Source organism: Loxodonta africana, chromosome 16, assembly GCF_030014295.1.
Source record: "Loxodonta africana isolate mLoxAfr1 chromosome 16, mLoxAfr1.hap2, whole genome shotgun sequence".
Taxonomy (NCBI): Eukaryota; Metazoa; Chordata; class Mammalia; order Proboscidea; family Elephantidae; genus Loxodonta; species Loxodonta africana.
In genome coordinates, this window is record NC_087357.1 from 15,998,643 (window position 1) to 16,012,708 (window position 14,066).

The window sequence follows — 14,066 nt, forward strand, 5'->3', positions numbered from 1 at the left end:
CATAGAATAGTCTCGTGTCTAGCTTCTTTCACTTTTGAGATACACTCATGTTGTAGCATATAGCAGTAGTTTGTTCCTTTTAATTGCTGAGAAGTATCGCATTTGGAGTCCCTGAACAATACAAATTGTTAGTGGGTTTGGCTGCTAACCAAGAGGTTGGAGGTTCGAGTCCACCCAGACGCACCTCGGAAGAAAAGGGTGGTGATCTACTTTCCCAAAATCAGCTATTGAAAACCCTATGGAGCACAGTTCTACTCTGACACACATGAGGTCACCACAAATTGGAATTGACTCCACAGCAACTGGTTTTTTAGTATTCCACTGGGTGGATGTACCACATTTTGGTTTTTCGTTCCCCAGTTGATGGAGTTGGACTGTGTCCAGTCATTTGCTGTTATCAATAATGCCGTTATGGATATCCACGCGCAAGTCCTCGAGGGGACATACATGTGCATTTCTCTTCAACTCCCTTGTACCTTCACGGTGTTAGGAGTGCTGTGAACTGCTCATCAAGCTGGAAACCCTGGTGACATAGTGGTTAAGAGCTATGGCTCCTAACCGAAAGGTCGGCAGTTCGAATCCACCGGCTGCTCCTTGGAAACCCTGTGGGGCAGTTCTGCTCTGTCTTATAGGATCTCTATGAGTCGGAATTGACTCTACGGCAGTGGGTTTGGGTTTTTTTGGGCTCATCAAGCTGGAGAGTAGACTGAGATGGTTTGGAGGATTACGGTCATGGTTTCATGGGCATCTCAATTAATTGGCTAAATAACATGTTTAGTGCTCCTGTTCTACCTCCTAGTTTGTTGAGTAGTGCCTAGGATCTTAAAAGCTTACAAGTGGCCATCCAAGGCACAACAGTTGGTCTTCATTCACCTGGAGCAACAGAGGAAGAAGGAACATCAGGAATAGGAGGAGGATATGAAACGTGTGGCTAATTGCCTCCATGAACAACTGCCTCCTTTGTCATGAGACCAGAAGAACTAGATGGTGCCTGGCTACCATGACTGAACTTTTTTTTTTTTTTTGTAATTTTTATTGTGCTTTAAGTAAAAGTTTATAAATCAAGTCAGTCTCTCATACAAAAATTTATATACACCTTGCTATATATTCCCAACTGGTCTCCCCTCAATGAGACAGCACACTCCTTCCCTCCACTCGCTCTTTTTCGTGTCCATTCAGCCAGCTTCTGACCCCCTCTGCCCTCTCATCTCGCCTCCATACAGGAGATGCCAACATAGTCTCATGTGTCCACTTGATCCAAGAAGCTCATTCTTCACCAGTGTCATTTGCTATCCCATTATCCAGTCCAATCCCTGTCCGAAGAGCTGACCTTGGGGATGGTTCCTGTCCTGGGCCAACAGAAGCTCTGGGGACTGTGACCATCAGGATCCCCCCAGTCTCAGTCAGACCATTAAGTCTGGTCTTTTATGAGAATTTGGGATCTGCATCCCACTGCTCTCCTGCTCCCTCAGGGGCTCTCTGCTGTGTTCCCTGTCAGGGCAGTCATCGGTTGTAGCCGGGCACTATCCAGTTCCTCCGGTCTCAGGCTGATGTCGTCCCTGGTCTTTGTGGCCCTTTCTGTCTCCTGGGCTCATAATTACCCTGGGTCCTTGGTGTTCTTCATTCTCCTTTGCTCCAGGTGGGCTGAGACCCATTACTGAACATTTTGATCAAAGATTTTATAGACGAATTCTGATCAAAGGGGGAAAATGGAGAACAGGATTTCAAATCCCATGGACTCCAGACTTCCTGGAGTCATGAAGGTTCAATGAACCCCTGAAACTACTGCCCTGAGATAGTCTTAAACCAAAAATATCCCCTGAACTCATCTTAAAACCAAAACAATAGTTTAGCTTAACTAGAAGAAAATGTCTGCCTTGAACATTATGCTCTTTTAGGAACTATCTGTATGAGATAAGATTGACAACAGCAACTTAAAAGATAAAATAGAAACCTTAGGGGACAGTGAATTTATATAAATGAGGGGGGAACAACTCAGAAGAGGAGGAGAATGGTTGGACAGCTTGAAGAATGTACTCAGTGTCACTAAATGGTACATATAGAAGGTGTTGAGTTGGTGTACACTTTGCTGTGTATATTCTCATTAATAACAAAAGAGTGAGAACAGATGTTCATTAATCAGTTCTTCCCGAGCTCCTTTCCCGCCTGCCAGGCACTGTGTTTGGCTCGCAGACTCAGACACTGCCCAGTCAGGTCCCTTCTCTCCAGAGCCCTCGGCTCCCCAGCGGGTGGTGGCTCAGGCCCTGCCAGCTCTCTAGGGTCTGTCTCACTAGCAGGAACTTCATTTTTCTCATAAGAGCCAATTTAGGGGAAAAGAAGTTTTGACGGTCTGCTTTTTTAAGAAAAACTTTATCTTTCAAGAATAAAGTGTCTGCAGCTGTGCATAAGCATAAGCATTCTTTCATCACGTCCCTGTCACTGAAAGGTTTATTTTCTTTGGCTAAAATTTCAGAAAGTGCGTAACCGGCACTATCTGATTGTAACGGGGCACCTTTGATCAGGCTTCAGGGGCCTCATTTATGTCTTCTCCCATACTGGCCTTGTAAGCTGCTCAGTTGCAGACTGTGATGATCGTGAACTGATGCACTATCCCAAAGCCTCTTAATGGCGGCTGGCTTCGTTGGCCCGACTTCCCATGGCGCATGAGACAAATGGGAGAGCCCGGCCTCAGCCCACTGACTGAAACACAACATACCCGGCAGCCACTTTTCCCTTCCTGAAGCTGAGCAGTTTTATTTTATATTCCCGAAACTTTATTCCAAAAACTTCCCTCCTCATCTCCCTCTGTCCCAGTGGAGGAAAGATGTTCCCCTGCAGAGGGAATGGCAGCCAAGGGTCAAGCAGAGGGTGGGGAAGGGTGGAAGGAAATGAGTTCAGGGAGGTAGGTTGCAGCCAAGTCATGGAACCCTGGAGTGAAGAAACAGAGGGCAGGGGACGGCAGTGGTGGAGCGACTGCCTGTCTCTCCTGGGCGGAGGAGCAATGTTCGTAGAGTTGAATCTTTGTTACCCAGGGGCTGGGTTCTAAAGTCAGCGTGAGAGTAAAAGCCACCTATAGTCAGTGTTTCCCTTGAATATGTGTTAAATGCCATAGAGTATACATGGTTTTGTGATATAACCCAGCAGTAAAGTGTATGTTTAAATGTTTGACAAATAGAGTAATGTACACTATAAAAATCCCTTGGTAGCGTAAATGTTTAGGTGCTCAGCTACTAGCCAAAAAGTTAACAATTCAAGCTCACCCAGAGATGCATCAGAAGTCAGACCTGGCGGTCTGCTTCCAAAACACCCTTCCTTGAAAACCCCATGGAGCAGTCCTACTGTGCACACATGGGGTCACCATGAGTCAGAATCAACTCAATGGCAATTAACACACTGTAGAAAAGGGGAGCAAAATGTTATAACCTATACTTACATGCTTATGCAAAACAAACTTTGATAGCACAGCATTTTTCACGTGTCCCAGTTGATAGCAAAATGCTTTTAATTGCTCAAGGGAAAGGTGAGCACACTCAGGTGGGCTCGGGCACGTTACATGCAGGTGTGCTGCCCAGCCAGGGAGCTCTGAGGTGAGCTGTTGTAGGATGCGTGCACTGGCAGGTGGTTGTTGTTGTGTGCTGTTGAATCGGAATCCGCTCATAGTGACCCTATAGGACAGAGTAGGACTGCCCCACAGGGTTTCCAAGACTGTAATCTTTACATACCAGGTCTTTTCTTCTGTGGAGCTGCTGGTGGGTTTGAACCACCGAGCTTTCAGTTAGCAGCCAAGAGCTGAACCATTGTGCCTCCAGGGCTCCTTGCACTGGTAGGGGTGGGATTGATTGGGGAGCAGTCAGCATAGTGAGGAGGCCGGTGGCAGAGTCCTGGATTGAAAGGAAAATGTGGAGTGGACCTCAGCGTCGAATCCAGCATTTCCACCAAGGGGACTGCCTTGGTTCTAAGCGAGAATTTGTCTTTAAGCTGCTTGGACGTTCCTTGGACTTGGTGGGTATTTTGTTTATGGGGACTGATGGAGATTACTATCGTGGGGAAACTAAAACCCCTCCCCAGTGACCCCTGGCACCAAACCCAGCTGTCCTCCATACGCCTGCCGAGGAAAGGTGCCCGTCAGGCGTTGCCTGCATCTCCTTCCATGTGGGATATTTTCCTGAGTGAGAAAGGAGAGCTGCTGTTCACTCGTCTCTGTCATGAATCGTTGGATCCCTAGACATCCTCTCACCCCATGTGTTAAGCTGCAGCCTTTCTGTTTCCTCCAGGCCGTCAAAGAAACAGCAGTATCCAGAACAGTGCTGTTTGGGACCTCGGCCTGTGTCCCAGAAGTCTTAGCATACTTTTTCAAAAGGTAAGAGGTCCACTCATTGCCCCAGGTAGGAGTCAACACGTGACAGTCGAAATCCTTATAAAACCTGTCAAATACTGAAGCTGGTGGGAAGGGTGGGAAGAAGTGGCTTTGGTAGCCTTCCTACTGAACATTCTTCATCACAGTTAGGACGGGGAGGCTGCGTTTGACACGCCATGAAAATCCAGATGTGCACATTTTGGCAAATCTGGACTCTGGCCTAGACTTTGCCATAGGTTAGCTCTGTGTCCCTGGGCACGTCTAGGGTTTGGATGATTTGCAGATTCTTCCAACTCTGATGTGCTGTGAATATTGCTCAAGTCCCCGACCCCAGTTCTAACCATGCTTTAAATTTGCTTAAGTGCTCTGTGAATATTCTGAAAGCCATTGAATTGTACACTTGCAGAAAAGTTAGCGTACGTGCCCCAGAGTCAAGAGACTGCCATCCCTTTTGAGAAGCTAGAAGGGCATGTTAGGAGTAGGGCTTGAGGATCAGCTGGGGCTCCTGTGGTTGTGAGAATCAGAAGCCCAGCTTGAAGTAGGCGGGCCAGCAGGAAGATGTGTTGGTCTCGCTGACAGATGTGGGAAGGGAGCATAGCCTGTGGCAGCTTGAACAGGAACTTCTGTGCTAGGGCATTCCTCCCTTTCTCTCTTTCCTCCCTTTCTTTCCTTCCTGGGTATCTGCTGTCTTCTCTCTTGCTGCATACAGGCTTCTTCACATTTGATAAGGGACTCAGCTGCCCTCTTAGCTCATACCCTCACAGCTTCCTGATCAGAAAGAAAAAATAACATACTCTGGGGGTGGAAGGGGGTGTGTCTTCCACTCAGTTCAGAAACTCCCAGGGAAGGATTCTGATTGGCCCAAGTTGGGTCACATGCTCATGGTGGACTAACTCACTCCAGCCCCACCAGAACCACATACAGAGTGCATTTTCAGGAAGTAGGGGCAGTGTCCGGGGCCAGCTGTAATTCCCCATGCCCACCCCAGCTGGGTGAGTACAGACTGTTCTGTGATGGGTTCTTCTGGTCACTCTAGCTGGCCTTGGAGCCAGAGCTCCTGTGGAAGCTGGGGCCCTCTGGTCTGCCCCATAGTGCCTACATGAATGGCACAGGTTTCCTAGTGGGGTGCGGTGGTCCTGCTTTCCCAATGGCTTTGGGGTACCGGGAGGACCACATGCCATGGAGGGACCTCAGGTGGATCTTCTATCTCAACCCCTTACTCTCTGCAGCTGGAAAAAAAGCAAAGCTCAGAAAGGGAAAGCAGCATGCCTGAGGGCACACAATGTGTCCATGGCCTCAGGCCTCTGACTCCTGGGCCAGGATACCACAGTCTCTCACACCCCCAAAGGGCCTGGGTGCCCAGGCTGGGAGCACAGGCTCCAGGACCTCTGACCCAGCACGTTGGAGCTGCGGGATTTTGGACAAGTTACTAAGCAGGTCATTGCCTCTTTGCTTGTTTAGAAGAGGGGGATGAGGGGGCATTGGTGGCTCAGTGGTACAACTCTCGCCTTCCACGCAGGAGACCCGGGTTTGCTGCCCAGATAACGCACCTCGTGTGCAGTCACCACCTGTCTGTCATTGGAGGTTTGCGTGTTGCTGTGATCATGAGCAGGTTTCAGCAGAGCTTGCAGACTAAGATGGACTAGGAAAAAGTTCAAGATCTGCTTCTGAAATTCAGCCGATGAAAACCCTATGGATCACAGTGGTCCCGTCCACAACCCCTCATGGGGCTAGCACAGGACCAAACAGCATTTCATTGTGTTGTGCTTGGGGTCGCCATGAGTTGGGCTGACTCCTCAGCACTAAAAGGGGAGATGACACAAACGTCGGGGCTGTGGGGATCAAGTGAGAAACTGCATGTAAAGTGCTTAGCACTGTCCATGCCTCGTAAGCCTGCACGGTCAGTGTAGCTGTTTTCATTGCCTGTTGGTGGGTTGGTGGGAACCAAGGAAGGAACTTCAGTGGTGCAGTGGTTAAAGTGCTCTGTCTTTAACTGAAAGGTTGGCAAGTCAAACCCACCAGTTGCCTCGGGGGAGAAAGATATGGCAGTCTGCTTCCATAAAGATTATAGCCTTGGAAACTCCTTGGGGCAGTTCTGCTCTGTTCTATAGGGTCACTATGTGTTGAAAACAGCTCAGCGACAATGGATGGCGTGTGTGTGGAAACCAAGGTGCAGGCCCAAATATCAGCTGTAACTAAGTTGCACACTGGAGAGAATTAGCCCCGCTGGCACACAGGCCCGCGTCTGCAAGCCCTTGTGAGGTTCAGCGTCCTCCGTCAGTGGCACCCTGTTTCTTCCAGGACCCAGCTTTTCCTGCAGAACCCGAGGTCCTTATGGACCGTGAAGCTGACCTGCAGCATCCTGGTCATGGGGCTGATGGTGCCGGTCTCCTTTAGCATGTTTCCACAGATTGGACAGGTAAGTCCCCCCACTCACCCCTCTTGAACTCCTCTGCAGGCAGTAGTGAGTCCTGCTTGGAGGGGACAGAATTCCCAAGGCCAGAGTGAAGGCAGGAAGTGAGGTCCATCTCCCCTCCTGACCCCCCAGCCGTCTTGGGGTTTGGGGAACCTTGAGAATGCCCTGTTGAGCCAAGATGGGCACGGAGGTGGCTGAATGGTGGTCCTGGGCTGGGGGCGAGGGGGGCACCTCCTTGTCCTGCCTGTGGTGGGCGATTCATTTGCAGAGCCTGATGCTGGGAGGGGTCCTGCCAGCTGCCCAGGGCAACTTCCTAGATGCGCTGTGGGGTGGGGTCTTTCAGTGTGGACAAGGGTGTGTCCCATCCAAAGCTCCTTTCCAGTCGCTGCTTGTCCCTGCCAGCGTCAGCCGTGCATTTGCAACCTTGTTAGACTGGAAAGACACCTTTGAGCCCAAGGGGAAAATCTGGACATGGCTGAGCATTAGATGGTATTAGGGGATTCTTCTTTATGGCCGTGGTGGTGATAATGCCATAGTAGTTATTTTATCATTTGTAATTTCATACTAAGGTATCGGTTGGTGAAATGATACATCTGCGGATTACGTTAAATTAATTAAAAAAACCAAATCTGTCTCTGTTAAGTCAATTGATACATAGCAACCCTACAGGAAAGAGTAGAACTGCCCCATAGGGTTTCCAAGGAGCGGCGGGTGGATTCGAACTGCCGACTTTTTGGTTAGCAGCCCTATCTTTTAACCACTGCAGCACCTGAAGTACCTTGGCAGGGGAAAAAAACACACAACTGAGTGTGGGAGATGCTTGATGACGTAAGATTGGCAGGTTGCTAATAGTTAAAAGCTGGGTGCTGAGTACGTGAGGGTTCATTATATTATTCTGCCTATATTTGGTTATATTTGAGATTTTCCATAAAAAATATGGTTTTTGCTATAAATTGGGCATCATTAAAAAAGATGGATTATAAAATAGTTGCTTTTGAAAATGAGTTTTACCTTGGCTTCTAAGGCAAGTTACTGAAAATAGAATTGAACTCTGTTTTTCAGATACAATGCAGTAAGCTTGAAGAGGAAATTCGGTCTTCAACGGAAGAGACAGAACTCTTCTATAACAGGGGTGTGTAGGGCAAGTTTTAGGTGAATCTGTCTGCTCCATGCTCGAACAACTCCCCCCACCCCAGGTTCACGTTTGGATTACCCCACCAAGTCTCTGGGACCCCCAGTGCCCAGGGGGTCCAGGCTGAGGGCACTTCAGAGCTGTTCCTGCCTGGGAATTTTGAACCTGGATAGGAGAAGAAAAATGGGAGGGGGGTGTCCTGGGTGACACACCCCCACAGGGTTTCTGGAGGGACAGGTGGTATAATAATCATTTTTCTGTTTGTTCATCAGCCTGTGAAAGGAAACTGTAAAATTACTAATAAACTTGCAGACCTTGAAAATAGCCTGTTGGGCCAAGGTGGGCACGGAGGTGGCTGAATGTGGTCCTAGGCTAGGGGGTGGGGGGTTCCTCCCTGTCCCACGGTGGCGGATCCACTTGCAGAACCTGAGGCTGGGAGGAGTCCCGCCAGCCCACCCAGGGCATCTCCCCAGATGTACCACGGGCTACACAGGCCTTTCAGGTCTGGTCAAGGGCATATGCCCCATCCAAAGCTCCCCTCCAGTTGTTGCCTGACCGTGCCAGTGTCTGTGAGGATCCCTCAGGCCCAGGGCACAGGCATTAAATAGATGGTGCAGCTCATGACAAAAACCCTCCCGGGGCGATTAAGGCCTCCATCCCCCAGAGCCATGCCGTTACCCTACTCAGCTTGCTCCTATTCTGGGCAAGTACTTAAAGTCTATCACGCTCCCCCCCGCTCCAAGTCCTTTCTTTCTCCTCACTGGGAAATGACCCCACCTCCTGCTTCACGGTGAAAAACACACCCTTGGCCAGGAACGGAACCTGCTGGCACCAAATCTGAAAACCTCCTTCCACCTGCACCTGTCCCTTCCTGCATCCGAGGTAAGCTGTCCCCAGGCTCTGGGCCCCTGTTTCCTCAGGGGCCTTGTTCTGTGGACTGTGTGTCCTCTCTGGCTTCAGTCTCCTTCTCTGCTGGCTCCTTGCCAGTAGATTTTAAACTGCTGGAGACATGTGTCTCATTAAAAAGCCAAACTTGTTAAGACTTATCCACCTTCACTGCTCCCACCCCACCTTCCAGACTGCTCAGCTACCCTCCCGAAACACCATATCAGAGCTGAGCCCAGTAGACCCACATCCATTGCCAGCTGTGCTTTGCCACTTATATGACACCTAAAACTCTACCCCCTAAATCTCAGTAAATGGCACCATTTACCCAGTTGTATAAGCCTGGGTCCTGGGCATCCCCTTTACTCGTCCCTCTTCTCCTACCACTATCCAATAGACAAGCGCCATGTAAACAGATCTCTAGAAATTACCTCTACAGCCACTGCTACCAGCCCAGCTCAGTCCGACAGCACCCCCTTCTGGTACTGCTGGCAACACCACCTGACCTGGCTGGCTGGCCTCCAGGCTAACTCCAACCCTTGTTCCAGCCTGCTCTTCCAAACATTTCTGCTTAACATTAAACACTAGCTTCCCCATACGTCAGGTTCAAGTCCAAATTCCTTACCACGGCAGGCAAGAGCATTATTCATCTCTTGCTACTCTGCTCACTCTGGACCAACATCTACTTCCTCAAATGGGCCACAGTCTTTACTCCGGGTTTTCGCACAAGCCCTTCCCTCTGCCCTGGGCTTACCCCTGCTTATACTTAAGGTGGGACTTAGTTGTCCATTACTGCCTCCAGGAAGCCTTCCAGGATTCACAGTTCTGGGTTAGGTGCTCCTCCTCTGTGGTTCCCCTATCACATCTTGCACTTGGCCCACTACAGTGTGATAACCTGCTTCCTTGCCCTCCTGTGGACGCTGTGCCTGAAGAGCAGGCACCACGTCTTGTCCATCAGGGTAGCCCCAGAATACAACAGTGCATTGAATGAAGTCCGGACCCAACACTCGTGGGATGGAGACTGTTTCCAGCACAACCTCTCGAGTCACTGAGTATGTGTATGGCTTTCAGTTTTCTTTACCCTGGGCCAGAATGATGCTTATTTTATGATTTGGTCAAAGGGGTTTTGCAATAGTCTAAAAGGACAATATCTGAAAAATTATCTACCAGATGGTTCACTAGACTCATGGGTTTATAGTACACAAAATTAAACGTAGAGAACAAGGGGGTGCAGAGGTTCCAGGTGGGGGTTTAGCCACTAACAGATGACAAGAGCCACAATGTGAAGAATAAAGCTCACTCCCGTCAGTCAGGTCTAGGAAGCAGTCAGCGAGGGCCAGAGCTGGAAGAAAGGGTGGGGCCAGGCTGGGGAGGGAAGGAGCCTGGCAGGCCCAGCTTTCAAATGCTCTTTAATAATTCCCCAGTGGGTCTGCAGTTGAGAAGGATTTTTATCTTTTGTTTGGAGTAGCGAGAATTAGAGAAGAAGGCACAATTCTTCACCTACCTAAATTTGTTAAGTATCAAAATAGTTCCATTTCTGCTTCATAAATGTGTAATTTTAACAACTTTGGTCATTAGCTAATATGGTAATACCAAAAAAAAGGGAGAAAAGGCTGTTAGCATTCATTTTCATAAAGTGCAGATTTAATCTTCAATTGTTCGCCTCAGTAAATATCATTTCATTTCCCATCTCCTCTTGCCATCACCCAAGGAGGGAGGAGAAAAGGCTATTTTTTTAATTTTTGCTTAGTAAATGTCAAACACTAAGAATAAAGATCTGATACCAAGTTTTTCTGCAAACATTCTTCTGGGTAAGATTTCTAAGGACATCAGTGTTAATGAGTGAAAAATAGTCTTTCATAATTCATACGAATACAAAAAATAACAAGTACATAATTTACATAATTTTGCTTGATAATTTTAAGGTCTCCAATTACAAAAAAGGTGTGTACTGAACAAGAACAGTCCCCTTCAGACATGGCCTAATGGTTTTTACTGAAGTTGTTTGAAGACATTCTCTGGTCTTGGCCCCTGCAAGATAGTCTTAAGTCTCTTGCCAACCGTATAAAATTGCTGTTTCTGTCATACAGTTATATTCAAAATCAGCTTATTTTATTCTATTGGCACAGTGTTTAAGAGCTAAGGCTGCTAACCAAAAGGTCAACAGTTCGAATCCACCGGCTGCTCCTTGGAAACCCTATGGGGCAGTTCTCCTCTGTCCTAAAGGGTCGCCATGAGTCAGAATCGACTCAATGGCAACGGGTTAAAACATAAGGACTGGCAGGTTTTTCAAAAGAATATTGCTAGCAACAGGGTTAAATGGATAGTATTGACGGCTTAAGTTGGCCAAATGTGTACCTCTGAGACAGTATAAATACGGATTATTAAAGTTGTCTACTCAAGTATAAAATCTATGCAAAACCCTCATAGGCAAAATGTTCAAAGGCCAAAAAAAAAGAATTTTTTTTTCTTTTACAAGAAAGTGCAACTGCAGGGCCTTTTAAATGACCTTTCAGACAGCTGTGCAGAAAACGTAGTAGTTTGGCTCAGAAAGTAGAGTTCCTCATGAGGAATTGAAGTTCTTCCTAGAAGAATACAAAGCAAAATTTCAGGCAGCTTTCTGAAAATAAACCGTTAGTTTGTGGCTACACAGTGAGACAGACAGGAACTTAGAATGATGACAGCGCGCAAATCTGCTAGGACTCGCACGGGAGCTAGGCAGAGCTTTTCTCTTACTCCGGGATGTCGGCCGGTCAACATTATCTATGGCCGTGACAGTGCTTTGTCCAGCACTGACGGCAGGCATAGAACTAATCAAAAGGAGAAAATTAGATGTGTTTCCACATGTGTTTCAGTGTTTTCCAGGTCAAATGTCAATACTTGCAAATAAATCATTAAAAATATAACATTTTCTTTGTTATTTTCAGTATTTTACATATTGAGGGGATAATCATAGTGAAAGGGGAGCTTTAGATCCGCCCTGAGCGACACTTTCTGTCACAAAGTCAGATTTTCAGCATGTGTTCAGCTGCCGCTAGGTGATAAAGGAAGTTTTCTGTGGCCGGTGGAAACCGTTTCTGCTTTAGTGCTTCAAAACTGAGTGCTGGCTTTTCTCCATCGTCTGAAACTTCTGCAAACGATGCTAGGTTGGTCAAGAGCTCTCTTGTTTTTAGGGAAATGTCCTTGAATAGAACAGGAAAATACGCAATGTGTTAGTATCAGAAAATCCAAAGGGAACAAATGAGAACCAAATAAATGAGCCGTGTCTCCCTCCTCCAACAGACTTCGATGGCAAAGCCCTGAGGGCTGAGGGTGAAGCCCCCCAGCAGTGCCTTCCAGCCCCCACCGCACATCCAGGAAACAGTGGAGAATACGCTGGACTCCAGGCGCATCTAGATCGAAGGTCTCCTTCATGACAACTCCCTACTAATGCTACAGAAGGCTGACCAGCACTCTGGTGCTTCCATATAGAACACACCATAGGATCCTTAGGCGTACTGTTCAAGTTCTCAAAGGCTTAGGTTGTTTCCACTGTAAAATGGAGACAGCATGTCCCAAATCTTTATCTTTAGCTCACACTCCATCACCCCCAGCCCCTACAGCTCCATACTTGAGTCCATCTGCCTGGAGAGCCCACTGATACCCCAAACTCTTATCTTCCCCCAATCCACATCCACTGGGGCTAGTCAAACGAACAGATAGAAATGGCAGGAAAACATTGGGGCTGAAGTTCTGTGGACTCTCCTGCCTCTACTTTCTCTGGTTAAAAGGGCAGTAAGTTGGCAGGTCAAAGGAGTAAGAGGAGATTAAGACTGACCTGTAGGGAAGGAGTTCATTTGTCAGGCGCCCACGATGTGCTAGCCACTAGGTTTTTCTATACATTATCCTTTATTCTCACAACAAGGCCCTCTTTCCTAGCTTCAGATAGGTTACCTGCCCACACAACCATTAGACAGCAGGGCTCAAGTTCACCTGTGGGCCTATGTGTCTTCATAGCCTGTACTCTCCCCAGTCATCACGCTGCCTTGGAGGGAACCCAGCTGGGATCAGTACACAGGGTGATCCTGTGCCTACCCCAAGAACCTGAAGCCGAGTTCCCCCTGGGGGTGACACAAGTAAGAATCACCCTTTCCAGGCCTCCCAGTCTAGGGCAGGAATAATAAATACCTCCTGGGCTCATGGCAGACACTGCTCATCAATCACATGGTCCACTTTCCCCTTAACCTCAACAGAAACCCAAGTCCTTATCACCACAGTACCCCATGCAGCTTCTTCCAGTCAGCTGAAGTTTGTATAGAAAACAAAACCACTTGCCATCCCAATCTGGTGATGGGAGAGGAGAGGGTGCCGACTGGGTCACACGGAAACTGGGCAGCTTGATCAGCATAGCCCACAGGGGAGGTAGGTCTGCAGTATGAGAGCAGTTAGCTAAGTGTCCAGGGGTGTGATTATGGGATTACCACTGGCCTGGAGCCAGTCCAGCAGAGCTGCACTCAGACCCTCTGTCTAGTTCCTCATGCTCAGCAGCAAACGCACCAGCTGGCCTCGAGAGCATTCTAGACCACTTGGCAGTTACACTTCTCACTATAAATGGCTGGCTTCAGCACCAGTCCCTGTACACCTCTGTCCCGCCCCTGCTCATCATTACCATGGCCATCTTGCAAACCCTCATCTGAGCCTCTGCCCACTGCCCTCTCCCACATCACTTCATTTATTTCCAGGGACAGCAGGTACCGGGGCAGCTCGGCCATTTCAGGACTCCGAGTAAGTTGGCAGACTAAGAAGTTACCTTAATAACTTGGCTGTCTGATTTCTCGGGGTCTTCGGCAGCCTGGACAATTAGCTGACCAATTTCTTTGTGCAGTTTCCCCATTGTCATAGCCTCTGGTGAGATGAAGAATATCTGTGTGAATATTTAGTAGTTTTTCTAACACAAAGTAATCATGCCACCTATCTGAAACTTGAGAGACACACTGAGGGAATTGTCAAAAGGCAACGGACAGCCCCCATATCCTTCCATTTTATCACTAGAAGCAAGTATGACGACGTGCTGGGAGGTAAGGAACAATCCTGATGATTATGCTTTGTGTTCAAAATAAAAAGAGGTCAGAACCAAACCAAATTCCCCCTCACACCTACCTGACAAGAATTTTTACTTTTCTTTCTAGACAAAACCTAATGAAAACTTCTGACTCTGAATAAGTTGTCATTTTAAGCCAAGAGCCTTACTTTCCTGTCCAGGTCTTAACAGTTCAGAGCATAAATGTCTCTCTCTG

The 14,066-nt window shown here is 47.9% G+C and overlaps 2 protein-coding genes across 7 annotated transcripts in view; one reads left to right on the forward strand and one right to left on the reverse strand.

Moving 5' to 3' along the window:
- The window catches only part of SFXN4 (sideroflexin 4), a 25,355-nt gene extending 13,623 nt beyond the window's left edge, over window positions 1-11,732 (forward strand). The window contains exons 12-14 of the mRNA XM_064269257.1: window positions 4,275-4,360; window positions 6,659-6,776; window positions 7,836-11,732. Coding sequence (XP_064125327.1) covers window positions 4,275-4,360; window positions 6,659-6,776; window positions 7,836-7,913 — 282 coding nt within the window. The 3' untranslated portion in view covers window positions 7,914-11,732. The remainder of the gene's footprint in view (window positions 1-4,274; window positions 4,361-6,658; window positions 6,777-7,835) is intronic.
- Window positions 10,413-14,066, reverse strand: part of DENND10 (DENN domain containing 10) — a 19,124-nt gene continuing 15,470 nt past the window's right edge. For all 6 annotated transcript variants that reach the window (XM_003409100.4, XM_064269256.1, XM_064269255.1 and 3 more), the window contains 2 exons: window positions 13,580-13,674; window positions 10,413-11,972 (listed from right to left, as the gene is read on the reverse strand). In XM_003409100.4, coding sequence (XP_003409148.1) covers window positions 11,796-11,972; window positions 13,580-13,674 — 272 coding nt within the window. In that variant the 3' untranslated portion in view covers window positions 10,413-11,795. The remainder of the gene's footprint in view (window positions 11,973-13,579; window positions 13,675-14,066) is intronic.